The sequence below is a fragment of the Pteropus vampyrus genome, unplaced genomic scaffold (assembly GCF_000151845.1).
Source record: "Pteropus vampyrus isolate Shadow unplaced genomic scaffold, Pvam_2.0 Scaffold283, whole genome shotgun sequence".
NCBI classification, from domain to species: domain Eukaryota; kingdom Metazoa; phylum Chordata; class Mammalia; order Chiroptera; family Pteropodidae; genus Pteropus; species Pteropus vampyrus.
The window spans coordinates 415729-442557 of record NW_011889064.1 but is presented as its reverse complement, the minus strand read 5'-3'; the positions used below and the strand labels follow the sequence as shown (position 1 = coordinate 442557).

At 32.0% G+C, this 26829-nt stretch overlaps 1 protein-coding gene across 2 annotated transcripts in view; it reads left to right on the top strand.

The window, feature by feature from the left end:
- ATF7IP (activating transcription factor 7 interacting protein) overlaps positions 1-26829 on the top strand; it is a 104237-nt gene continuing 77408 nt past the window's right edge. The window contains exon 1 of one of the 2 annotated variants that reach the window (XM_011375984.2): positions 1-103. Coding sequence is in view for 1 of the 2 variants with exons in the window: in XM_023520898.1 (XP_023376666.1) it covers positions 15300-15316 (17 nt within the window). In the remaining variant the exon portion in view is untranslated. Of the gene's footprint in view, positions 104-15293; positions 15317-26829 lie in introns of those variants that run through there. The other variant, XM_023520898.1, reaches the window with a different exon arrangement.

The window sequence follows — 26829 nt, the reverse complement described above, 5'->3', positions numbered from 1 at the left end:
ACTGGAGCGCGCGAGACTGAGGCGGCAACGTTTGGGACGGCTGCGCGGAACCGCTCTCTGGGAAGGAACTTGGTTCCCCCTCCCTCATCTCGCAACCTGAAAGGTATATGTACATCTTAGGGGCTGTTAAAACCACATTTTCTTAAATTACTATTGTATTTCTTAAAAGTCAAGACCGCATTATGGCGGCTGCGGGAGTTGTGTTTGCGCCTGCGCGGTTGCGGAGCTGCGGGCGGGCGCTGCATGGGAGCACGTGATCTTGCGGGGTCGGGCTCTAGCTGCAGTTGTGCAGCTGGCGGGGCGGTGGCTGCGCAAGCGCAATATTCATTTTCAAGATCTAATGTTCTTGTCGGACGCCATTTGGGTTCTAGATTTAATTTTTCTCATTCTCGAGGGGTTACTTTTTGTTTCCCTCAAATTCTTACATTTTTCAAGAAAAACATTTCTCTTATGTTGTACTTATGTACCGACCTTAATCTGTTTTTTTTATATTTCTCAGGTTCTCTGAGAAGCTGTGGACTTAATTTTCTGTAAAAGTGATTATCACTTGTGGTTCTTGATTATAATTTCACTTTTAGAGTGTTACTGGATTCAAGTTCATATTTAGGGAGGTAAAGATCAGCACCTAGTGGTGTTCTCAGGGGAAGTGCGTTTATTTGAACTGCATATTTGCAGTTGCATTTTTAACCCTGTTTTTACCAGTGCTGTTACCATGGAATACTTAAAAAATAGAAACAAATTGAGTTTTGGAAATAGGGGGAGGGAACATTGGAAAGACCTAGATAGTGTTTTAAAAGAAATCTCAATCTCCTTGGGTAGTCGTCTTAAAAAAATTGATCCTAAGTCAATGAAGTTTTAAATTTAATCAGTTTGTGTTCCTCTGATCACAACTTGCATTTGTTTTACATTTTTTCAGTCTCTGATCACTTGGGTATTACTGCTTCACTTAGATAATTTTTGTTACTCTTTTAAAATTAAGTAATTTTCTTAGCGTTGGTAGATATGATATATAGAATATAACTCTTACTTGGTATATATTGCTGATGAAGAATTCTACAAAGAACACCCAACTACACCGAGGCCATTAGGAGGAAATCAAGTGAATCATCAATAAAAAAAAAAATGAATTGATTTAAAAAAAACGAAACTGCTCCATATACATATGTAGAAGATAAAATTGTTGTTTGATCCTTTTTAAAATTGTAAATGTGTTTTTGGTTTTACTTATTTAAAGAAGGTAGTTATAAGTATACTACTGATTATTTTAGCTTAAAATGATGTCACTATATTTAAATCTTATATAACATCCCTAGAGGAAATTTTATATGATTTTCTATAATTCTACCATTATACAAATAATGATTTGATATAATTCTTCTATTGTGCAAATTGTTTCTTACTAGGCTAAAAACTTATAAGTGGTTTTTGTAAACTTCATCTGTTGTTTTGTATATATAACAATTGGTTTCTTGGTTATATAACTCTTAAGTTTAATTCAGTTACCTGTCAGATGAAGTGGCTATTGCTTTGTTATCTTGGTTGCTTTAGGGACATTTTTATTGCCTAAAACAAGTACCATTAGTATTAAGAAGATTTAATTGAAAGGAATAATTGTGGTTGGTAAATTTTTTTAAAATGACATCTCATATGAGATAGAATGGAGTGATAGGAAAATTTCCTTTTTTCATAATAGAAAGTTTCTCACCGATGTAATTCTTGGACTTCGGAAGTTTTGTACACCGAAATATATTTAGTGGGCAGTTGTGTAATCTTTCCATTTATGCTTCTGGGGTGGTTACCCAGTGCACTCCTCCCCCACTTTCTTTGACTTTTTTTTTGGTACTTTACTAGAGTTGTATTTTCTGTATTTGTGTGTGTGCATGTGTATACACATACATATTTAGGTTAAGAAAATAACTCTGATTTAAAGGCATGGTACGCTTTGCACTTTCAGATAAGTGAAATATTTGGGTTTATATATTTAAGCTGATCTTTTCATTTGAATATACAAATGATTGCCTCTTAGGTTAATGCTGTAGATTGTAAGAGGTACTTGAAAAAACACTGAACACAATGTACAATGTAAATGTTTATTGGTAGGAAGTTTTGCTGTCATATTTGTTAGAAAGGCAAATATAGTTTGTGTACTTAAAACGAAGGTTAATGAATTGTCTGAACATCTCCTATTTGTTCTTTGTCAATAACAAGCATTTTTTAAATTTTAATTTGATAGTTACGATACCACAAAATTTTGACTTATATGCAGCGGATATAAATATTAAAACTAGGCTACTGCAGGAAAAATTACTGGAGTCATATAAAATCTTTTTAAATTTATGAATTTAAAGTATATGATTTAGAAATAAAAGTTTTGATTAAATGATAAACCATTAAAATTCTTTTTTCTTTAAATTATAATTTGAATGTATGATAAATATAATTATTTTTACTTATTCATTATAGCACATTTGGAACATGTTGAAATTAACATTTATAAATAAATGCTCAATGTTTTGGTGATTTTTGTGACTTGCATGGTTGATTAATCAATCACTAATAATTGGTCAAAAATATTGATCAATTAATCGATCAGATTTTCATATGGATCATAATTTTTCCTGCTCTTTTAATTTAGTATTATAGATATTTTCCCATTTCGTTATTCTTTTAAAATGTGTTTTTAATGGATACATATTATCTTGTGAAAATATCCCAAATATTCTTCAATATGTTTTTAAATGACTACAAAATATTATCTCTATTAACAATGTTCTGTGACTTACTAAACTTTTCTTGTTTACTATTTTGTTTGTTGCCCATTTCTCTATTATAAATAATGCTACACTGAACATCCTTGTATATGAGGCATGATCTGCATCTCATAATGTTTCTTTGAAATTAATGTTTCAAAGGGATTTTAAAGTAATTTACAAAATTGATAAAAACTTGGATTTTTTGAAGAGCATTTCCCATACCATCATCAATATGGTGGTTGAAAAAGAACTTCCTTTTTTTTTTTTTTTTTTTTTATAACTAGCGAAGTTGAACTTTTCAATGTTTAACATATATGTAGTTTTCTCATTTTTTGTGAAGTAGCTGTTTGACTTTTTTGGTATATTTTTCTATGGTGGCTGTTAATGTTTTTCTTAATTACTTGTAACAGCTATTTATGGGTATTAGCTTTTTGCTTTTCATATTTTTACTTTTTTTATAGTTTATTTTTAAATTGCTTGTGGTTTTATATATTTTGAAGCGTCGTATTTTTATGTGGTCAAATGCACTGCCTTTTTCACTTGTGATTTCTTCCAGGACTTCTCTGCCTAGAAAATACTGCCTTTTGTGAGATGAACTAAACGTTCATCTATTTTATTTTTTCTAGATGTTTTAATGCTCTTAACAAAAAATGTTTTAATGTTTATGAAATTTATTTTGACATATTGTGTAAAGACAGTTGCTAGTTTCCATTTCTACCAACTATCTAGTTTTCTTAGAATTTTCTGTTGGTGATCCATCTCTTATTGCTTTGAGTTGCTTCTTTTGATCATAACTTGCTAGGTTTGAGCTATCAGTTCTGCTTCATTTACTAGGGATATTTAACTTGGGTCCATTGACCTTGGAGTTCTATAGATAGGCTTAAAGAGTTCCATGGGTTTATTGATGTATACAATTTATGTGATTGTGTATATATGCATTTTTTGGGGGAAAGAGTTTTCATTAGCTTCTCATAGGAATATGTAATATAAAATCTAAAAGCAAGTTAACAACCACTGTATCTGGGCCTTATTCATGTAATGTAACAGTACTGCATTGTTTTATTTACTGTAGTGTAGAGACTATATAAATGTATGGAGGAGGAATACTCATAATTCCTTTTCATAATTTTTTTAAGCTAGTTTTCCCTGTTTTTGCAGATCAACTATATTCATTTGGTTAAACTTTTAAAAAGGCAACTATTTGAAGTTTTGTTTAGACTTGCATTAAACATAAATCAGGGTGAGTTTAAATCTTTGTTTTTCTTTATTCATGAATATGATATACTTCCTACAGATCCCACAAAAATGTACTTTTAGGAATTCTGGGAAAATTTATGATACCTATTACTTTTCACTAATGTATTATTTTACTGATTTCCTGGTGTTGATGTAATGTTAACAGGGATGAATTGGTAGAGTACATAGGACTACATTTCTGTTTTTAATAAGCCTTAAGACATGATGACATGAAGATAAATTGGGAAAAATAGGTTGCTAAGATAAAATGATCTGTAATATTTGAAACCAAAACTTTTCTTCTTTGGTTAACATAGACTTTTTTTTAACATAGACTTTTTTTTAACATAGACTTTTTTAATGGAGGAATTTTGAAAAGTTATTAATTTGTTTTCTGTCTAGGATGGAACCTAATACTGTAATAAAGGTACAAATTTTGGTTTTGGTCTCTTTGGTAACATTAAAGTATTATACTCTCTCAGAAAGATGTTTCCCTAATTAGTATAAATTCATTCTCTATTAAATTTACTCTTTGTACTGATTACATTGAAGAGTATAATCTTGATTAATAGTGATATATTTCAGCTGTTATTCTACTTTATCATTTTCATAATGGGTATAGGAAAGAAAGGTATTGCCAAAATGTTTTTATTGAACTAGTTAAACTTGAAATTGATGGAGATGTGAAAAGAAGAAATCAAATTAGAAATCAAATGGTAAGATACTGTTGGCTTTATAAAACAAATCTAGGTAGAAATGTTAGGATATTATTGACTTCTATTAAGCTTTTTTTTTTTAATGAAGAATATCCATCTTTGGGTCTTTTTCAAGCAAATCTGCTTACAGATGTTTATATGTTGCACTTTTTTGTGTGTGTCATCTTTGCCTTTATCTGAGAATTCTTCCTACAAATGTATCTTCTAACAAATGATACTCGTTATTTTCAAACTATAATAGGTGAGAACTAGCATATTTGGGACAGAAGTGTTACTAGAGAGATGCATATGGATATTGGCAAGAGATGGTGGCTATTATCTTGATAGTGAAGGGGTGTCAGATTTCAAGTGTTAGAAGCAAGAATTTAAAATCTTAGTTTTGAGGTTATTTATTGGGAATCAGTATTCCTAGAGCTCAATCACTATTTATAACATGTTCAATATGGTAATGGTAATCACATTAATGATTCTGAATCATAGAGAATAGTTATTTTTAACTTGTTCAGGAAAGCAAAGTATATGATTTAGTTTAGAAAGATTTCCGTTATAATTTCTTTTAAGTTTTGAGGTATTTGAAAATTGATACGTTGGTATACCTAGTTTTTGAAGGGCGTCACATGTAGAAAGAATTTTAAAGATAAAGTTTTTGCCTTTGAGTTTCTAACAGTTGTGGGACATATTATAGATAAAAATTAGGTGATGTTTTAACAGTATTTACATAACAGATTACAAAAATATCAGGTAGCTCTAGGGAGCCATTGTCCCTGTTAGTTTCCTAGAGCATCTAGAAATTACCTATCCATTAGTGGAGCTTCTCTTTGTAAAATTCTTGCCTGTTTGATCTTGTATGTTCTTAGAGAGCCCAAGACTTAGAAAATTACTTCGTAGTGTTCATTCTCAGGTTGTCTTGCAATCTGCTGGGTAAATTCAGTGGTTTCTCCTGTCATGCTAGTTTGCTACAGAAAAGTAAGTTCCACAAAGTTAAACTTTGTTTATATACGTTTCATGTTGCATGGTAGAAACCCATTTGCTAGTGGAAACAGAGAATATGAGTGCTGGGCAGCATTTTCAGTTATTTAAGTCCTGCAAAATGAGAAGATCAGGGCACTGTTACTTATTTATACAATGTGAATGTTTTGTTTTGAATTTTAATTATTTGGACTTTTAAGTCTTTAAAATAATGAGTCAGGCCTGTCCTTGGCCACCTTCCAAAAAAATGTAGCAAGCCTGAGGGGATAGTTGATAGTGCCTTCCAGAGAGTCTGTAACTGGACCCATATAAACATGAAAGTCTGGGAAATGAAGATGACCTATTAGCTTTACCATCAGAAATAGTCACTTATTCATGTCTAAAATTTTTCATGCTCAGAATAGTATAAAAAATGTTTTGTGTTATTTTGTATCTAATAGCTGGAAATACCTAGCTACATATCTTTTGGTTTGTGAGAGGGCCCCTTTGTATAATGATGGTGTGAGGTAGTAGTGTCATACTGTCTCACTATATAACCTTTTTTCCTTTTCTTTGTTTGTATAGCTCTGTGCTTCTTTGCAGAACTATTGTCTTGGTGGGTAACTAGGAAGTATGTGTGTAGCAGTCTATGGCACTTTTACATTCTAATAAGAAATTTGAATTGTACATTAGAATAGTGATTCTCAGAACTGACAGAGCTGTAAAAGGATCTCTCCTGGAGTCAATGATTCTCAAAGATAATACCTTCCATTAAGGTGGGAAGAGAATTTGTTTTGGGGACTGAGTAAAAGCATTTGGCGAAACAATAATGACTTGACTGCTTTAGCTCATTCTCAACTAAGGCTTTGGAGCTTAGGAGTTTATCTGCGCTGTTACCCTTATAGATTAAATGTCTTAAGAAAAGGAAGAAATAGGGGAAAGCATAGAAGAGAAAAAAAAGACTATCTTTGAACTTTTATTTCCTTTTAGGTAGTAAATGTCAGGAGCTAATCGAAGTATAAGAAAGGCTAAACTTCTCTGAGAGACTATTACTATTGTTTAAGGATGGTAAATGTTTATTTCTCTCATATAACAATACAGAAGAAGACTGTTTAGGGTTTATAGATGGCTTTGTATTAACATATGGTTTCCATATGTTGAACGGGGTTTCTAGGTTGAACATGACTCACTCCACAGTTTCACCAGCCAGGGGCAAAAGAGAAAGGGTAATGGGAGTGCACACTTAATTTTTGAGAACATGACCTGGAAGTGGTATATATCACTTTTACTTATGTTTTATGGGTGAAAATTTAGTCATCGGGATATATTTAGCTGGGAAAGGAAGACTTAGGAATGTAGTATCTAGTTGGACAACCATGTGCTCAGCTAAAATTAGAGAATTTTATAAGAGAAGAAGATAAATATATATTAGAGAAAAACTAACATTTCCTACTACAAAAGGAAGCTGGAGAAGTGGTATCTCTAATTCATAATTTGATATTGGAAACTTTTTTAAGAGTTAAATCCAATTATAACTCTGTATATCTTCTTTTGAAATGAAAGAATTTTGTATTCATGATTTGTGGCTGAGGTTCAAGTTATAAATATTTATCTTATTGGGTAGAATTCTTCCCTTTTCTCCTTGACTTTAAAAACATTCAGTCATGATTAGTTTTGTAAGAATTGGAATTTTAATTTTTAACACTCAGTGTAATTTTTCGAACCTTGCCAGTTAACTTGCATATTTTAAAAGGATAAAGGACTGTAGGTAAATTATGAGGGACGTGTTAGAATTGCTTGTTTTAGTATCAAAGTTGAGTGTATATTTGCATTATTTTCTATTTTTTCTTCATTTATAAATATGTATAAAATATGCATTTTCTGGATGGAAGATGTGATTTTTTGAGGGCCTTATACACAAGTAAAAAGATTGTGGTCATAAATTCTTTGTATATAGGTAATACTTACCTGATTAATAAAAGTAGCTTTCTGTAGATGATAAGTAAAACAATAGGTATTTGTGTAAGGCACAGAAAGTGGGACTCTGTTGTGAGGAGATCAAGGAAACCTTAGTATTTTAGGAGAACTCTAATTCTCTGATATAAAGCCTTGATTTTTGTAAATAAGAGTCATTGTTGCCCTGGTGCCTACATAATATGCCTAATAAAGGATGTTATTCTCATCTGAAAGTTCTCTAATTTCTTTTACTTTGCTTTACTTTGTATCTCTTTTAAAGGTGTTTGTTCCTTTCTACTTACATGTTTCTAGTTATTTGTATAGTACTTTATAATCTTGCAGTTAGGAATATCTTATTGACATATCTGACAAATGTCATAAAGACAAATCTTGTCTAATTAGGTATGATTAGACCATAAGATTACTATTAAAATTATAAGATTGCTTTCCACAATGCCTGCCTTAGTGTTCAATAAATATTTCCTCAACGAAAGAATAGAACCAGTTTGTTTTAGGTGTAGGTGAAAAAGGCCAGGGGGCGGGGGCGGGAGGGTAAGGTATTCCAGCTCCTTTCTTTCTTTTAGCTTATAATTATCCACAGATGTCATAACTTTTTAAAAAATAAACATGTAATTTAGTTGATAAGCACCCACTGGATAAATTTTCAAAAGATATGACAGGCACTTTGCATATAAAAAATTATAAATAGTAAAACAACTTTTAGAAAAAAATTCTTTTCTCATTAAAGAGTAGAAAAAAATTAAAAAAACAAGAGAACACTATTGCTTACCTATTGTTTCTAAAATATAACTGAAGGACATACATATGCAAATTAATAAGGGGTTGATGAAAAGATGGAATGACATAATTTTAAGTTTGTGTGATTCCTTTCCCTCAAATTTAAGTGATTTAAAAGTTGCAAGGTAAAAACAAATAATAAAGGAACAAAAGAACAAAAGACAAAGGATTGTCCTAAAACCATTTAATAATACAACGAAGTAGAAAGAACCAATAATTTTGTATTGGGACCTGGGAATTAGTCTCCCAGCGGTATTTCTTATATATAATATGGTGATACCACCTACCTACTAGGGTTATGGCGAAGATTAAAAGAGATTAGACATAAAAAATGCGTAGCATGTGTTTTTAACTCATTTTTCTTTGGTTTCAGTCAGTTCAGGCATGAATATTTGCTAAGAGGCAGTTATATGCAGCTATAGGGAGCCCTGTGGTGCAAGGGGATGTATAGAAAATGATAATGTTCTTGATTACTGGAGATAGAATTTAATGCATTTAAAAAGTAATTTAGAAAAATGTGTTTTATAATACTACTCACAGGGAAAAGCAGCATTTAGAAATATAATTTATTTGCAAAGGTTTATTAGGGAGTCCAGCTTTAGGACTGATTCATTAATTAAAAAACAACAACAGTAAAGAATAAAAACCCTATAATTACTAAATTTGCTAAGTTTACAGTAATCTTTATGGTGAAAAAGCAACCATTATTTATTTATTTTCAAGGTTTGTCAGATATTTTTCAGGCAATCATCTTTGCCAAAGTTAGAGATAATGTCATTTATTTTGGTTACTAAATTCACATAGGATTATCCCATTTTTAAAAAATTTCAGGGTGCAACATGCTCCCTCTTCTTTTATTTACCTTCCAGTTATGGAACTTGCTAGATATGTTCACTCAAAATTAAGGCAAAACAAAGTGTTAGTTTTCTTCTATAACCTTTTCTGAGGCCAGATGCCTACCCCTTAAGGCACAGATTTGACCATATAAGTTTGTTTAATAATTTTATGATGATTCATTTATTTTGATGTTTTATTTGACCTTTTTATTTACATAGGTCTAATGAGGTATTGCTTAATGTAGAAAGACCTTATTGTCTGGTTAACAACACTATATCCATTTTATATGAGGTTTAAGAGTTAACTTCTATCTAGATGTTTTGTGAAGTATAATAATTTACTTACACATTTTTATGTGGTTGATTACAAGATCTAGAACCGAAAGCCACCTAACTTACCTCAGTGAGTATTTACCAGCAGTGGTTAACACTTAGGGTATCATGGTTCTCTAAGATTCCCACATTTGTCAGTGTTCCTTGTCTGTCAAGAGGTGATATTCTTTATTCCCATTAAAGCTGAGAATTCATAAGTTATAGAAGAGACGCTAAATTGATTTTTCTCTGAAGATTTAGTAAGCATCTTTTCTACATTTAAGATACAGTCCTTGTTTCCTTTCATACCTAATTAAAAGAAATTTGCTTTTAAAGGTCACATTTCTCTTGCGGTCATGGTTACAGATTTGATTTATCCAATGGTCTTTTGATAGGAACGAAAAACAGATTCCTATTGAAACTATGTGAACTGGTCATTAAAAGTAAAAACGCTCAGTTACAATACTGTATACAATGTTTAATCATTGTTTTTAGTAGTTTTTGGACAAGGCAAATCAATATATTCAGTAATTTTATACAGAATTGTTCTTAAAATGTTCTAGTGGTTTATTCATATAACCTATTTTAAGGTCTTTCATAGTTTTTTTCCCTCTGGAATTCTGGGTGTATCAGATCAAGATATTTAAATTACTATTTATACAAAGTATATCTTAACAGAGGGTTAAAGATAGGTTAAAAAGAAAATATCTTCCTATATGACCATTAAAAATAAAATAGTGACCATAATTAAAGCAGTTCATTGAGTCCTAGGTAATTCTTGTTTTACTGATCTTGGGTTAAATAATCTACTTAAACAAAATTGTCTTCACCAGACTAACAGAATCATGGAAATCCTGACCCATTCTCTTGATACAGTTTTAACAGACATTGATTCATGAAGGTAATGTTAACTGTACCAGGATGCCTGTATACATGAGTCTCTTTCAGGTAATGATAATTAAGATGATTTGGTATAGTCATTTAGCAAGGATCTTTTGATTTTTTAGAAGACATTTTTTTTTTCTCTCCAATATAGGGGCAGCAAGGATCCTGACCTCATGTTTGTTTCTTGAGTCTCATTGCTCCAGTCTAGCGTAGTTGCTCTCTACATCTGGCACATCATTGTCATCCTTAGAACTTTATCCACCGTTGTGGGATTTTCTTCACGCCTCTTCTGTGTAGGACCCTTGTTTTCCATATGTCATGTATTTTTATTGACTACTGTCATTAGAGGGAGGGGAACATGTTGTCTAGTAACTTTTTGAGAAAATATACAGGGGGTTTTTTTTGAGACTATGTGTCTGAAAATTGTCATTCTATATTTTGCTGACTGATAGTTTGGCTAGGTATAGAAATCTAGGTTAGAAATTATTTTTCTTAAGGATTTTAAAGGCTGTGTTTCATGACCTTCTTACTTCTATTACTACTGAGAAAAATATAAAGCCATTCTTATTTCTGATTTTCTCGTCACTGGAAGCTTGTAGAATCTTAATCTCCAGTATTCAGAAAATTTATCTTTGGCTGGTATTCATCGGGCTCTTTAGTTTGGCAACTCTTGCCTTTCAGACTTGGAAATTTTTCTTAAATGTTTTTATTGGTGATATAATTCTTCTACTGTTCTGTCATACCAACGCAAATTTTTGGATAGGTACTCCAGTTTTCTTATTTTTTTCTTATTTACAACTTTCTTTTTTGGCTTAGAATTCTTCAGCTTTATCATTCAGTTCTACTGAATTTTTTATTTTTTCTATCATGTTCTTAATTTATGTTTCATTTCTTGCTTATAGTGTTCTGTACTTTTGACACATGAAAGCAATATCTTTTCTTATCTGTAGATATTAATGGGTTTTTTTTGTTGTTTTTCTTCCTGAGTATTGCTTGTTTTTTAAATTTTATTTCATTTTTTAACATGTCTTCTAGGTTACACTTTTCTTAGTTGCCTTTCTTTTCCTTGTCTGACTGCCTATTGTGGAATATTTAAAAGTTGGTTAGAATATTTAAATTTGTGAGTTTTTAATTTTACTATAGGCTGATCTGGATCAGCAATGTTTGGAGAGCTCCCAAGATCTTAAGATCTTGTCTCTTGGGCTTGTTAGATACCTCTAGAGAATAGCCTTCCATTTCTATACATGGAAAATCAGGGTCTGAATGCCAGTATTCTGGGAGATTAATGGAGGAAGAAGACTAAGAGTCTCTGTAGTCAGCACAAAATCCTCTTTTCTTGGTATGCTACTCTTGTTTTTAACTGTAGATGTTGTTTTTAGACTTCTGTTAGAATTGGGGAGAGGAGATATCCAGTGGAATGTGATGAGGGCATCTAGGGAATCTTATTGCTACACAGCTTTCACTAGTATTCCCTTTTTTAGTCACATCATCCTACCATTTGCTCCCTTCACTCCAATTTGCAAAGGTGCCTACTTCTAGTTCCTCTTTTTTTTTTTTTTTGAAGTTGCCAGGTGAATCAAATTGATTCTTTACTTGTCCCCAGTGCATCTTGGAATATGATGTTTTGGGAACTGCTAAGTTAGTTGCCAGTGGTCTGCTTATTTTTCAGCTTCCCAAAATCTTTCCAGCTATAGTCTCTTTTACTTTTCTTCCTGTTCTTGAGGATTTATGCTTCAAAAAAAATCTCTACTGTAGTTTTAATAGGATTTAAGGGAGTGAAATTAGGTATACCATCTTAATATCCTTTTAGGGTTCTTTTTCTCTTTTATTTATTCTTTCTTTTATTTATTTTTCTTTTTTTCTGTGGTAGCTCTTATGCGCAGATCCCACGCTCAGACGTGCTGGTGTGCATTTTGGGAGTTTTTTGTTGAATTTTAGATGTTCAGTTTATTGTTGTTTCAAGGGGAGAGATCTGGGGATGCCTCTCTGCCATGTTTCTGATGTCACTCCCCTTTTCTATTTTAATATGTATTATGTTGATAATAATTTGTGTAATTAAAGTATACTAAATAAATGAAAAATATATTTACTTCCTATCTAATACAGTGAAACCTTTTATTTAGGTTCTACGGATTTTTCAATATTTTATGTATGGAAACTTTCTAATAGTGTGATATATGATATATAAAAAGTATAGTAGTTGACTAGGATTAATTTTTTTCTGGTTTTTTTCATTACTACCTGTGTGGCCCCAGCCAATGATTACATTCTCTGGTCATAAGAATTGGAGATTACAGGACTCTTGCTTTACATGGTCATTTTAAGAGTGAAATGAAAAAATTATGTGAAAAGTGCTAGTTTTTATTTAGGAAGAGATAAAACATTTCATAATCATGGAAATGTGTAACATTAGAAATATCTTCCAAATATGTTTGCTTTTACAAATAAACAATGATAGTTTTATTATGACTCACCCTATCAAAAACAAACTTTTTATAACCTAAGACATTATCAAGCTATATACTTTCTTAGTATTATTAAGAATTTAAAGGCAAATAATATACTTATGTTCTATAATTTTCTTTAGACTTTCTTTAGAGTTCAGTTCTTCTAAGCGCGTAGTAGCTTCTACGTAGTGCCTGTAAAAACACTAAAAACTGAAAAATGCCCCACAAAGAATATTTTTTCCATCTTCAGTTTTTAAGTGCAGAAGTTTTTAGGCCAAGACTAAAAATTTAGTTAACTTATTAGTTGACTTATTCTTCTTTCTAGAAAGAAAGAGATGAGATCCTAAAAATGAAGGTTCTTAAATATATAGAATTTTCAGAGATTTTTGTGGTAGAAACAAAAACACTGGAAATCTTTCAACTTACCATCTATTGAGCAAATAAACACTGTTTCACACTGTGGAAGTGATTGGAAAATGAATTAAGATGTGATTTCATTACTTATAAAGATATAAAGAGATAAAGATATAAGTAATGAAATGGTAAATATAATGATGGTATGCATCAAAAGATCTTGAGAGAGCAGTTACACTTGGTTTGGGGGATGGGCATAGTGAGGAGAAAGGAGAGTAAGAAAAGGATTGTCAGTGATAAGATAATTTAGTTTGAATCATGAATAGGACATTTGAAGGTGTGTTAATATAATTTAATTTTTTGTGGAACAGATCTCCAAAAGAATTTGCTTCCTGAATATCAGAAGCTGTTCATTAGGCAGCTTTAAATGTTTTGGCTATTTGCATCCACATTAACCTTAATCACATTCCAGTGCTACAGTAATGTCTGTTCTGTTTGAATCTTTCCCAGTTTACCAGGCTCTTTCTTTTAACCAATAGATTTGAGCCACCTCAGTATCAGTTGTGTTTTTGAAGAATTAATGTGACTTGGATCAAGTATAGCTTTTTTTTTCTGATAAAATACTTAAAGCTGTTTTTATATACATTATCCAATTTGCCTCCTGGAAAATAAATACCATTTAAAAGCTGAGGAATTTTTAACTTTTATTATGGAAGAATTTAAATATATACAGAAATAGAATGAAATAACGGACTCTGTGTGCCCATCACTCAGCTTGAACAATCATCAATTTATGGGGCCAGTCTCCTTTTAGCTATACTTCTACTTCCCCCCATGCCCCTCAACAAGTTTTAATAAATACTTAGATCAAGTGGTGGATTGAGACAAAATAGTACAGGGCAGCCAAGTTTTAGGAATGTAAACCAAGGAAGAGAGAAGGAAAAGGTGAATTTCCTAGCTATATGAGTTATCAAGCAAACAGGTTCTTTCTCTGCTTTTGTCTTTCCCTTCTTTTAATGGCTAGGCTACTGCCAAGACACTTTTGTTGGGATCAGTCTCAAATTTATCTTGTTAATAGACCCACTTTCAGACTGAATTTTACCCTTTTAGTCTCCCTAATTGTTTCCCCAGGAGTGTCCACATTCTTTATTTTTATTTGCTTTTCACCCATATCAAAATGTTGGGAGGTTTGAGGCAGGGCATGAAATTTAATTTGCCTTGGGACCACTCACCTGGAGATGTCTTTGTGACCACCTGGACTACAAAAGTGAAGAAATTATATGTGACCGATTACTCAAAATAAGCTTTGTTGCCATCATAGTTCTAATGACTCTAGTCCCTCGCTAGCAGTTATTTAAAATTTTTGTCAAGAGTCAAATATTTGATTGCAATTTTAACTATTCTGCTAGGTTTGAGCACTTTGGGGGCTTAGATTCTGTGGAAAAAATCTTTAACTAGCCTTCTTCTATAAATGGAAATTGACTATTAGGATTTAAACAGTTAAATTTCCCAGAAATTATAAAAATTGGCATTCTTTTTGTGGTAAAAATACTACAAAAGATTTTTTTAAAAAGGCCTTGAGCAGAGTTTGACTTTTTTTCTGGACTGAAATGGAGGCTTTCTTTCAAGCAAATTCCCTGATGTTTGCTGTGTGTGATTTGGCTCCATCTCTGTAACTGCTAATATGTGGCGTGGACTTCAAGCTGTCTGGGATCTGGATGTGCTCAAAGTCTGTATTGCAAGTCGGGACTCACAGGCATTATGTTACAAAACTGGCTTGCTGCCTTCTCTGTTTTCTGTGCCCTGAGTAGCTGCATTGTTTGTTGCAGTATATGCATTAGCTGTTGTCTGTGTTCAGTTTCCTGCAGGCTGACAAAGTGGGAGGGGCTTTGTTTGATACATAGCTGAGTTTTCACTGTGTGAGTTCTTGAGTGCACATTGCAGCCATCTTAATTACACTTTAGTGCAACTGAGACATTGCAGCTGTCTCAAAATGGCTGCTAACCTAGTCTTTGTAGCTGCTTAGGCAGCAACTATGCCAGTGTGGAGACTTGTCACATGCATCAAGACCAGAGGTAAGAACCAATTACTCTTTATTTTTGAACATTTTAATTAAAAAACATTGGAATTTTACTGAGTTTACATAGGAAGGTGAACTTAGAGCTTGCTTGCTAGGAAGTTGAAATGTTTGCTGATAGAACCTTTAAGCCTCTATTATGGAAACAGTGCGTAGGATGGTGAGGTCAAAGGTTAAATTCCTGTAATTTCTCACCATCTTATGTTCTGTCATTGCCAGAACATTTGATCACCACAGTAGTGCTTTTCTGGCTTTAATTAACTTAATATTCCTTTCATGTTGGATATTTTAGTTTGCTTGATATTTATTTGTAGAAATTAAAAACAATATATTAATATGAATAGATTTTTTTAAAAAAAAGAAGCCATAATTAAGCCTTGTTTTGCATGAAGAGTGTGATTTTTCTTGTTTTTTTTGTGTGTATGTATATGTGTGTGTATGTGTGTTTTTTGGAGGTATTGTTTGGTAGCTTCTGGAAAGAATGTTAATTCTTTGAATATGAATTATGATTACAGAAAGAACTTTTTTTTTAATACTTAGACTTTTTGTACTGTGGATTTCAATTATTTTTCATTGTGCTGCCTCCTTTTGTCCATCCAACTCTTTCACATTTTTAATGGTGCTAAGTTTTTATCCTAATTACTTTTTGCTGAAATTGACATTCAGATGCAGAATTTTAATTTAGAAATAAGTTCACATCTTCTAGGTCTCAATACCCTTTTCTTTATAGCTAATGTTTTCTAATGCAACAAAGCCGAAGTAAATACTAAATTGTTTTAATTAACTGATATTAATTGTTGATGTCCACTTTAGTCTTAGTTTAAACCTGTGTTATATTTAAAAGTAGTATAACTCAGCGATTTTGTAAATTTAGTTTCAAAAATTTCAAAAAGTTTCTTAACATTGGGTCTGAAGTAGAAAATATTTATTGAGATATTGTAAGTCCACAGTGACCCAGTAAGGTAGAATTATATTCTTATTCACATATTCCAGATTGCAGAACAATCACATTTTTAGGACTAATTTTTAAATCACAGTATCTTTTGAAATTTTTTTTTAATGGTATGATACATTTCTCTAGCTGTGTCAGTAAAGTATTATGAATATATCCCTGACTAATATGACATAAAACAGTAAGTTTTGAACTTTCTAAATTTAACAACTTTTAAAAAACAGCAACTTTTTACACATTAAATTCTTACGAAGGACCCCATTATATGAAAAGGGATACAGGTGGTATTTAACTACTATGTACTTATTTTATAATGTAAATTTATAACATTTATTTATAAGTTTAGTAAATAAGAACAATTAGGTTGTTATGATGAAAACAAAAGTTTGAATGAAACTAGATGACATATGACAGTTATGATCTTATATTAGTGTAGGATCTAGGTCACTTGTTTGTAAAGCTCCAGGTGCTAACGGACTGGAATTCAGTTTGAAGAGCATTCTAGGACATATATTCTTTATGTTCGTTTTTGATTTTCATGAAAGTATAGTATAAGATCTATATTTACATAATTTAACAGTTTAAAATTGCTGCCTTGCCACGAAGTTATGTTTACGCCTGTTTTTAGTTGTTTTTTTTTTAAATAAAATAATTGTTTTTTTCTAACTTAGTGTTCAGAGGCCCAAAATATAGTTGGAATCATTAGCTCAGTTTCAACAGCTTTATTAGTGCATTTATTTCACTTTCATTACCTTACTTTGTAAAGTTGTTGGGACTTTTAATGCAATAATCCGAGCAATACTTTATGTAAATCTCCTAAAAGAGAAAAAGGAGAGGAAATTCAGTATGGGTGAGAAATTCTATCCATCATGCCTTTCAGTAAGGTTGTGCCCTGAAGTATCACATAGAAAAGTGAATGTGCTGTGACTTTAATCACTCATATTTTCATGCCTTTCATAGTAAAAATAGCTCACTGTTTCAAAAATTTCATACAATGGGAGCCATGTACTTGGTTTGATATTCTTTACTGCTGGAGAAAAATTGGCTTGGTTGAAATTATTGACTAACTTTTGTTGATCTTCAGAGTAGAACCTCAGGGAAATTTTAATGATCCACTCTTTTTGCCTTCCATTGTGGACTATAAGATTTATTTCCATCCTCCACATGTTGACTCTACTGATTATTATTTGTACATGGGGAAACGAACACTCTGGTTACTCAGGATGTTATTGCTAATTCTTTCAGTGCCATGTTGCATTTTTGCGAATGTGAGCATAAACCCTACTGGGATTATTACTTTTGGGATTGGTGATAGTTTAAGATTTTCTATGCTAAATTTCAGGTTAGCTATTATGTTGAATCATTGAGAGCATAAAAAATCTGAGAGCCAGATAATTGAAATTTTATGTTAATATTTTGTCACTTCTTGTGCTCTCCATTTGTTTACCCTTTTTCATAAACCGTTTCATTAGCATAGGCCTTTAAGGGAAATGTTGAGATAGTGGAAAGAATATTGACCAAGAGTTCAAACCTAAATGCGAATTCTGTTTTTGTTACATTTTTCTTATAGTGCTGATGTATCCCATTTTCTGACTCTTGTTTCCTCATCTATAAAATAGGGGGGAAATTCCTATCTATTTTGGCAAGGATATGCTGAGGATCAGTTTACATAATATTTCTGAATAGTACCATGAAATACTCCACAAATATCTGGCATGGTAATTTTCCAGTAATATTTGAATGCTTTTCACTTCACTTGCTTCTCAGATGTCATATACTTTCTCAGATGTGCCTGGATCAGGGAATGTGGTATTTTAAAAAGTATGGGAAATTTCTCATATAACTTATGCTCAGAAGCTAGAAGTGCTGATAAAGTATATCAGTTTGGTAATATAATATATTTACTACTGGGTCTTACTCTAAATAAATTAGCCAATATAGAATGTTTACATTACACAGAGGAGTGGGAGAGATGTTTCAGTTCTTGTCTGGCTGAGTTCTCCAAATATACAGGACGAAAATAATTTCTCTGAAAAGATGACTAGAATACAGGGCCTAGAGTTTTCTGTTTCAATACAAATGAGAATGAATCTTAACAGTATAGTTTTCTTTTAGTGGCCACAAACTGGCAGCCAACAGACTTATTTCATCTTTTAGCCACTGCCCTATTTCTCTAGTTGTCAAAATTTAAAGTTGTCAGATTTTACACAAAAATGTGGATGTCTCATCTCTTGAAAAATAGAAGATTGGGCAGTGCTGGAATTGTGTTTCTGAGAAAAATAATCTATAGTTGAGTAGTTACTGTCTCCTTCAGATGGGGCTTAGTCCTCACATCTGGTGCTCTTCCTTAACTCACATTACCTGCTAAGCACCTGTAAGCTGTTCCTTTTAAATCCCTATCCTACTTATTTGACAGATTGTTGGCAGCCTTATATCTAAAATACAACCTCTAACCAAGAAGAAAGTAAAAAAACATAAAATCTAGCCTACTTTGTAGAAGAGGTAGCATATATAAAGTCAATTTATTCTTTAGAAGATAATGGCACATTTGCTAACCTTTAGCCTTGTCCTAATTTTTATATTGGAGTACTGTGATAGCTGATTGAAGGACATACCGTGATATCAATAAAAGTGATGATTGAAAATGAAGAGACTAAAGAAATACTAATTAGAAACATAAGCACTTCGAGGTCTTTTAATGATAAGTTATCTATAACTCAAAAACATCACTGTTTATTAATTTGATGTTCTTAATGGTGATAGTAGATAAGAAAAAGTTATAGTCAAGATATGCAGTTTACCAAACAAGTAAAGGAAATCTATTTTATAAAAAAGATTTTTGCCTAAATTGGTTGAACTAAGAAGTTTTAGCACTTAAAATGAGTAAGTTCCTAATAGAAAATTTTCTTAACTGCCCTAGACTAGATTATTTCAGGGGCCATTACAGACTTCTGTTTAAATAATATTCACTTCCTCAGCTATATGAACACTACCTTGGTAATCCATGAAACATGGTAGTTTATAATCATGATCTGCTGTGAATTTAAATTTCACATTTTCCAGAGTGAAAGCCAGCTTCTTAGCATTCATGTAATTCCATGACATTGGAAATTCTAGGGAAGTGCTAAAAGAATGTTATTCTTTTTTGGAAAATGGTTTTCAAGTTAGAGAGAAAACTTGAGCGAAAATTGAAAAAGCAGTTAATGCAGTTAACTCACACAGGAAACATTGACTGCCCTGCTTTCCTAATTCCTCACACTTTTAAAAGAGAAAGTGATTTGGGAGAAAGCTTGAAGTCTACTCAAATAAGGGATTCTAAAAAAAATTGCTCAGTTTAGAACTTTCATGAAGTGTTCTCTATTAGTAATTTGTAAGTCTGTTATTAGTCATTAATGCGTGAATATGGAAATGATGAAAACAGTGCTTATTGATTCAGTGAATCTTTGAATTTAATGAAAGAGGGAATTTAACACCAGAAGAGGTCTGAGGAGTTGCTTCTGCATCTGCCTAAGGGCTTCTACCTTTCCTGCTGAGGTAAACCAGACACAATTAACTGCCCAGCAGAGCCATCTGACTTGGTGGTTTCCTTTGCTGACATAGAAGTAAAATGGCATTCAGAGTGGAAAGTATTAGTACAGAAGTCAGGAAACAATTTTTTTGTTGTTGTTCTGGTACTGTTAAATAATTGTATTGTTTTGGGTAAATTATTTAATCTCTCTTTTAATGCCATTCCTTGACCATTAATGAGAGAGATGGTTGGACAATCTAGATTAGGAGTCAGGGAAGGACACAAATTTTGGTGTCAGAGTCAAGGTGAATTCATATATCTTCCATTTACTAGCTAGAAGTTTACATGACAAGTGTAACTATAGTACCTATTTATATTAATAACTTAATAAGTCTTATACATTATTTTTTATGGGATGAGGCTAGCTGCTTATTTTCAGAACCCCAGTTTTCGTATCTTTAAATAGGGATGAAGTCTACCATACCAAGTTGATAATGAGATTTAAATGAGCATAACAAATATAAAGCACCTAGTGCAGTGTGTAACACAAATTAAATTATGAGCAAATATTGGTTGCTTTTTCCTCACAAGGTTCTCTCCTGCACAGTTTTTTCTTTTCCTTCCCCCCACCCCAATCATTATGGAATTGGGGAGAAATCTGAGCTAGGGTTACTTTAGAAAAGGATCTTAGGGAGAGGGGGTTTTTAGGAGCCTAGCTGATTTACAGTAAAAAATACCAGAAAACAAGATGTTTAAATATCAAAATAAAGACTTTAAAAGAGCCTAAAAGGGACAAAACAAGAATTCTTATTTATGCTAGGGTAGCATGATAGAGTAAAAACAAAAATAGACTGTGAATTGATGAATTGATTCAACAAATTTAACAAATATTTATTATGCACCTGTTATTTGCCAGGCACTGTTTTGATGGTTGGATCCCTGCCCTCAATGAATCTACATTGGGGCTGGGAAAATAGGAAGACGGTAACTATGAGAAGGTTAAAATGCTGAGGAATTGAGAATGCTGGAGGTAGCATGGAATAGGTAGCCAATAGCCAGATGAACACTACTCACATTTGTCCTTGTCCTTTCATCCACTGCTGGTGGAGCACAGATCTTGACAAGAGAATATGGTTGTTTGAGGACATCTATTACAGCTTATCAGAAGTAACCTAGGTTAACACTTTGGATTATCCATATATCAGAATACTTGTTGATATCTAACTTTATCATTACCCTAAAGTAGACACCCATTTTCTTTATTGTGTAATAAGAATAATTTAAGGACTATATTTTAAGACAACTGAAAATAAGATGAAAAATAAGGAATATATTTTGAATAACCACTAATTAGCATATTAACTACTTTTTTAAATCTTATTTTAGATATGACTCAAAATAGTTTCTGGATTATTATTTGAAAATGAAATTTAATATATTTATACTCAACAAAATACTTGGAAAAATAGACGTGGATAGACAGAATTATTTATTAGGCCATGAAATAATAATTTAAAAAAATTAAAGGACTTTACAGATAATAACTCAATACTTGCCCAGTTAGATCTGGCTAATTAAAACAATACACAAAATTTAATATGCTTGAGTTTGATATTGAATGCATGCTTTAGTAATACTAACTAGTGGTAAATATGTTGAATTATTTAACCATCATAATGGTGATACCTGAAGATGCATTGTCTTATTATTCGGTGAAACAAAGCAATATGGTTCTAAGAGCAAATCAATTAAATGATCATTTACTATTTAAGTGATTAGTAAACAAAATTTGAAAGGTAGCTGTTGAGTAAAATGAGGATAGCTTTTAGCTAAATGTAAATTATATTTTATATTTTTAATGATTGTTAAAAATAGCAGTCGTTGGATTTATGTAATCATTGGTCTACACCACAAACTTAAACTTTTGAATATTTCTGGGGGATCAACATATTTTTGGGGGATGGAGAGGGCAGAATTTCAAGTTATATAAGGGTTATAAGTTGATTTTTCTCTTATTACCTGAATTTGGATCATATTAATAAATAGATAACTAGATATATTCTAGAGCCAGTCAGTGCCTGTGGGGAACTAATGGGGGAGGGTTTACTCAGCAGTATTCTCTTTTAGTTTGGTCATGAAATGAAAACTGCTTTATGTAAATCGTTCTTACTGGCGCCAGCTAGCTGTAATTGCAGTCTGGCTGTGCTAGAGCAGCAAATAATATGTGTCATGGATTTTCTCTTTGGAATGTATAAGAATTCAGCCTTTTGGTGTGAAAGAATATAGTTGATGCATTAGAATAGGAAACCTCCACAGTTGACAATGAATATGTGTAATAGTGAGGAGCTATACGCCTCTTAGGCTTTTAGTTCTGCTTTTATAGATTTATGCCTATTGATAATATTGAGTAATATGTGGGAAGTACTTAACTGCACACAGTTGCTGCAGACCTAATAGTTGGCAGCACAGAAAGCAGTACAAAAGAATTCTAATTCTAGGCATCTTCACTGGAACAGTCTTTTGGAAAGATGTACTTTGTGTGTTCTGTGAGCTTCATTGACATACTGTCTGATGTTTTTTGGCTTTGTGATTAATGGGATGTTTGCTGCACAAACTATGCAACAGAATGTGTACCACTGTTTGAAAGGAATTTTAATATGTAGTCAATCTACTGTATTCCTGTTTCTCTTATGAATATAAACCAAACAAGGAATTTAGGCTCAAGAAGGCTGATCTAGAAGTCTTCATTAGCTTTTAATGTTTATACAAATGAACTAAGTAGCAGTGGTTTACAGAAGAGGAAGTCCTTTTCACAATATTAAACTGCCCACAGGTAAGAGATTCAGGTCTTTTTTCTATGACACTCCCAGCCCCCACCCCCTACTCCCTCAGACCTTGTATCTATCTATCACCATTGGGAAGGGGGTTTTTTTGTTTGTTTTTAGTTTTACTAATATCAAGATCGATAGATTGTTTAATGTTAATTTTTAGGAGATTTTCAATGGCATATTTGGATTTGGTCTTAAAAAATATTTTCATCTTCTAATTTTCCTCAAGTTTGACTTGAAATGAACAGTGGGCTTTCATATGTGAATATTATTCATGCAACATAGTAATCAATTATAGATCTCTTCATTATAGTCCTGTTACTGTATTGTCAGTCGTAATAACACCAGCTACATACAGAAACATGACATTTTGTAATCCTGCTGAACTGTAAAGTTTTAGTGTAAACCTACCACTTTGACTTCATAATCAAAATCAGTGCTTATGTTTTACCAAGTGGCTCATTGATATTCATTAGATAATGTATATTTACATGTAACATGGTCAAGTTTTCCAGTACCACCTTTATTTTCATTTGCACATACTTGAATTTATCACCATTTTAATAAAGTGAATTTGAATCTAAAACTAAAATGGATGTATTAATTAGAAATTACATTGAATTTAATATCTTATTCTTTAAGCTAGGCATTTGTTATATTCTTTTTTGGTATGCATGAAAAATTGCATACAGAAAAAATCTCACTGAAATAAAGAACTGTATAAAATAAAGAATATATACTCATTACTGTAAAGATAGGAAGATTTATATCTGTAAAGAAATGCAAGTATGTGTATCTATCAATATCAGTATGGCAAATGATAAAAATATATTACTCATTGATATAATAATTTGGGGGAATGAGTGTGGGGAGGTAAGTAAGGATGAAGTGAAGAGTGGTAGTGAGCTTAGCTCACTAGAGAAGTGGAGGAAGAAAGGAATTATATTAGGCAGTTTTCTCTTTGCCTCCTTCTCTATAGAAGTTAAACAGCAGGCTCTTTCTGCAACCTAAAAAGTGTTACTTTAGGTGGGACTTCCAGTTCTCTTGATTCTGAAAGGCAATTAGTCATTTATTACTACATGGTTAGATACTTAAAAACTAGAGGCCAGCTGTGAAGAATCCACACTTGTGTTTCAGGGGCACAAACTGTTACCTGTTGCCGTTTGATGGTGTTGCTTGAGCTTTTCAAAATTATTGTGTTAATATATGTTCTGTTAAACTATAAAACATATGTTGGTGTATGTTTTTCCTCAGTAAACGATTTCACTACAATTGGAGAAATGGTGATAGTAGAAAGATAATTTTAATTAATGTGCTTGAGGTTGGATGGGGAGAAGTTTGTGCTTCTCAGTGTGGAGAACACACAAATTTAAAAACAATTGAGAAATGTTTTCACACTTAAGCCCTTGTTTGAGAGAAGGTTGGGCTAGGAAGATAGTTGAGATGGAGTAACTGGTTTTTATATATAGGTAAAGAGGCAAGAAATTGTTAGACCAAAAAAGGAATTTACTGAATGCTGTCGGAATTGGGGATCATAGCAAAGAAAGGTGAAGGAAAATAGGACAGAGGAGTATTGTGTATGTACACAAATAAACCTAAAAGAAAGCATGTACGACAATGATTAAAGTCATGAGCATAAAGATGTATAATCTTTGAGACTGTTAAAGTTGAGTGTGAATGATCCAACAATCTGGGAGATTAAATCTGAATTTTTAGTTTGTCTTCCTCTTAGGCAACAAAATTTATTTAACAAGTAATATAGAATCACAAAATCTTCTAAATGAAATGGACCTAAGCGGTCAAGTAGTTAGTTCTAACATTGCTCTTTGCACTGGAATCTACCATTTGGTATTCCTGACAGGTAATTACCTAGTTTCTGCTTCAACATTTTTAATGACAGAAGGGAGCATCTCTAATGTCATAAGGCAGTTCCTTCTTTTGTTGGACATCTGAACAAATTAACATTCGTTGATTTTAAGACAAAGTTGGCATTTTATTGTTTCTGTTTTTATATGTCCCCCCTTCTGTCTATATGTCTATCTGCCTCTCTCTCTCTCAGTATCTGTCCCTCTTTTACATGACAGATTTGCACTATTTAAAGAAAGCCATTAAAATTCCCTTGTGTTTTCTAAGCTAAATATCCTCCATTTTCCTAACTATTCTTCAAACAATACATTGTTCTAGTTCATTCTTTAGCCAGGTCGTCCTCTTTGACCTTCATGTAGTTTTTAAAAGCCACCTTTATGATGCTCAGAACTAAATGTAATACTAAAACATGGCCCCCTTCTCTTTGTATACTTCTGTTCTGAAGTTTAACTTTGCATTGACATTTTTGGCAGCCACCACCTAGCACTGTTGAATTTTATTGAGTTTGCAATAAGTTAAAATCTCTCAGTCTTTTTCACATAACCTCTATTTACTTGAATATTTGAACCAAGTTTACTTTATATTTATTGTTATGTCTCATAATTTCTAATATTTTTTATTGTGCTTTTTTCAGTTCTTGCCATTTTTCCCTCATAGTCTTTTTGAAAACTGACATTTGGTTTCATTGATTGCTTACTGTTTTGAGTTTTCTCTCATTTTCTGTTCTTATTGTAATTTCTTGCTTTGGGTTATACCTTTCTTCTTTTACTTGTTTTTGAGTGTGGCTTTTAAAAAAATTAATATATGCATTTAAGGCTATCCGTTTTCATCTGAGTATCATTTTAGTTCAATTCCCTAGGTTGTATTCTGTTAATACTTTGTTGTTGCTCTTTCACCAAAGATTTCATCTTTAATCCAAGGTTTTTGTTTTTTTTTTTTTAATTTGTATGGAGATAATTTTCCTGTCATTTCATTGTTTATCTGTTATGTTGTGGCCACAGATTGTGACCTTGTGTGATTTTTTTGTTTATGAAGTTGTTAATATTTCTTTGTTCCCACATTCATTGTCAATATTAATGTATTTTGGATGTGTTCATAAAAATGTACATATGGGGTTTATTAAATATGCAATTCTATTTTTTTCTAGCATATTATTTGAGAAATGCATTCTTTATATCACTTGTTTTCTTCATCTATAGACTTTAGGAAGAGGTGTGTTTATCTCTGATTGTGGATTTATTAGTTTATTTCTGAAATTTTTAAGTCTGGTTTTGTTTTATGGGATTCGAAGTGATATTATTTAGGTACATCAAAGATACATGTTTCTAGTGGATTGTACCTTTTATCAGTAGGAAATATCTTTTTTATACCATTACTTGATTTTCAATTTGAATTCTTTTTTATTTTATGTATAGGTTTTACATGTATACTTAACTTTTTTTTGTTAGCATTTGCCTTGTGTATCATCTTTCATCTGTTAATTTTCTGTTTTATTATAAGCTATGTCTCTTGTTAGTACATATCAAATGATATTTTTGTCATTTTACCCAGCTTAAAACCTGTTATTTTTAGGATGATAGTTTTCTTTGTTTTTGCCCCATATTCAGCAACTCCTAAATCTGTTAATTTTCATTTTGTAATTATCTGGGATTTTAATTTCACAATATTTATTTTAAAGATGATGGATCCTTAATTATTTCAGTGTGTCCATGAGTTTTACTTGTTTTTTGGAGCATTGCAGTTTCTCATGTCTGAGTTCCTTCTTAGGGTCTTTTACTGTCTTATACTTATAGTATACCTATGAAATTATTTTAGCAAGGATCCGTTTCCTCAGTCTTTGCTCAGAGTAATATCTTTATTTCTCTGTCCTGTTGATTGCTAGTTTTTCTGACAATAGAATTCTAAGCTAAAAATAGCTTTCCCCTTAAACTTTGAGGACATTGTTGTTTATTTTAGCATTCAGTATCAAGTCTGATGTCAGTTTAATCTTTATTCCTTTGTAGTTAAATGATTTTTTTTTTTTTACTCTTAAGTTATTAACATTTCTTCATACTGGTTTTCTGGAATCTTAACATAATATGTCTGGGTGTTAAAATTCTTTTTGCTTGTTTTAATTTAGTCTGTTTTGATAACCAGTAGGCTTTTTCTATATGGAAAGTGAGTGAATGAGGGGGAGGGGGGGGGGAGTGTGTGTGTGTGTGTGTGTGTGTGTGTGTGTGTGTGTGTGTGTGTGTGTGAGCTCTGCCATTTTTTCCCCCTTATTCTCTAATTTTTTTCTCAGTTCTTTTTTTCTAGAACTCCTCTAAAGTGAAAGTTGTCACTTCTGGGTGTGACTACCATGTCTCTTAGCTTTTCAG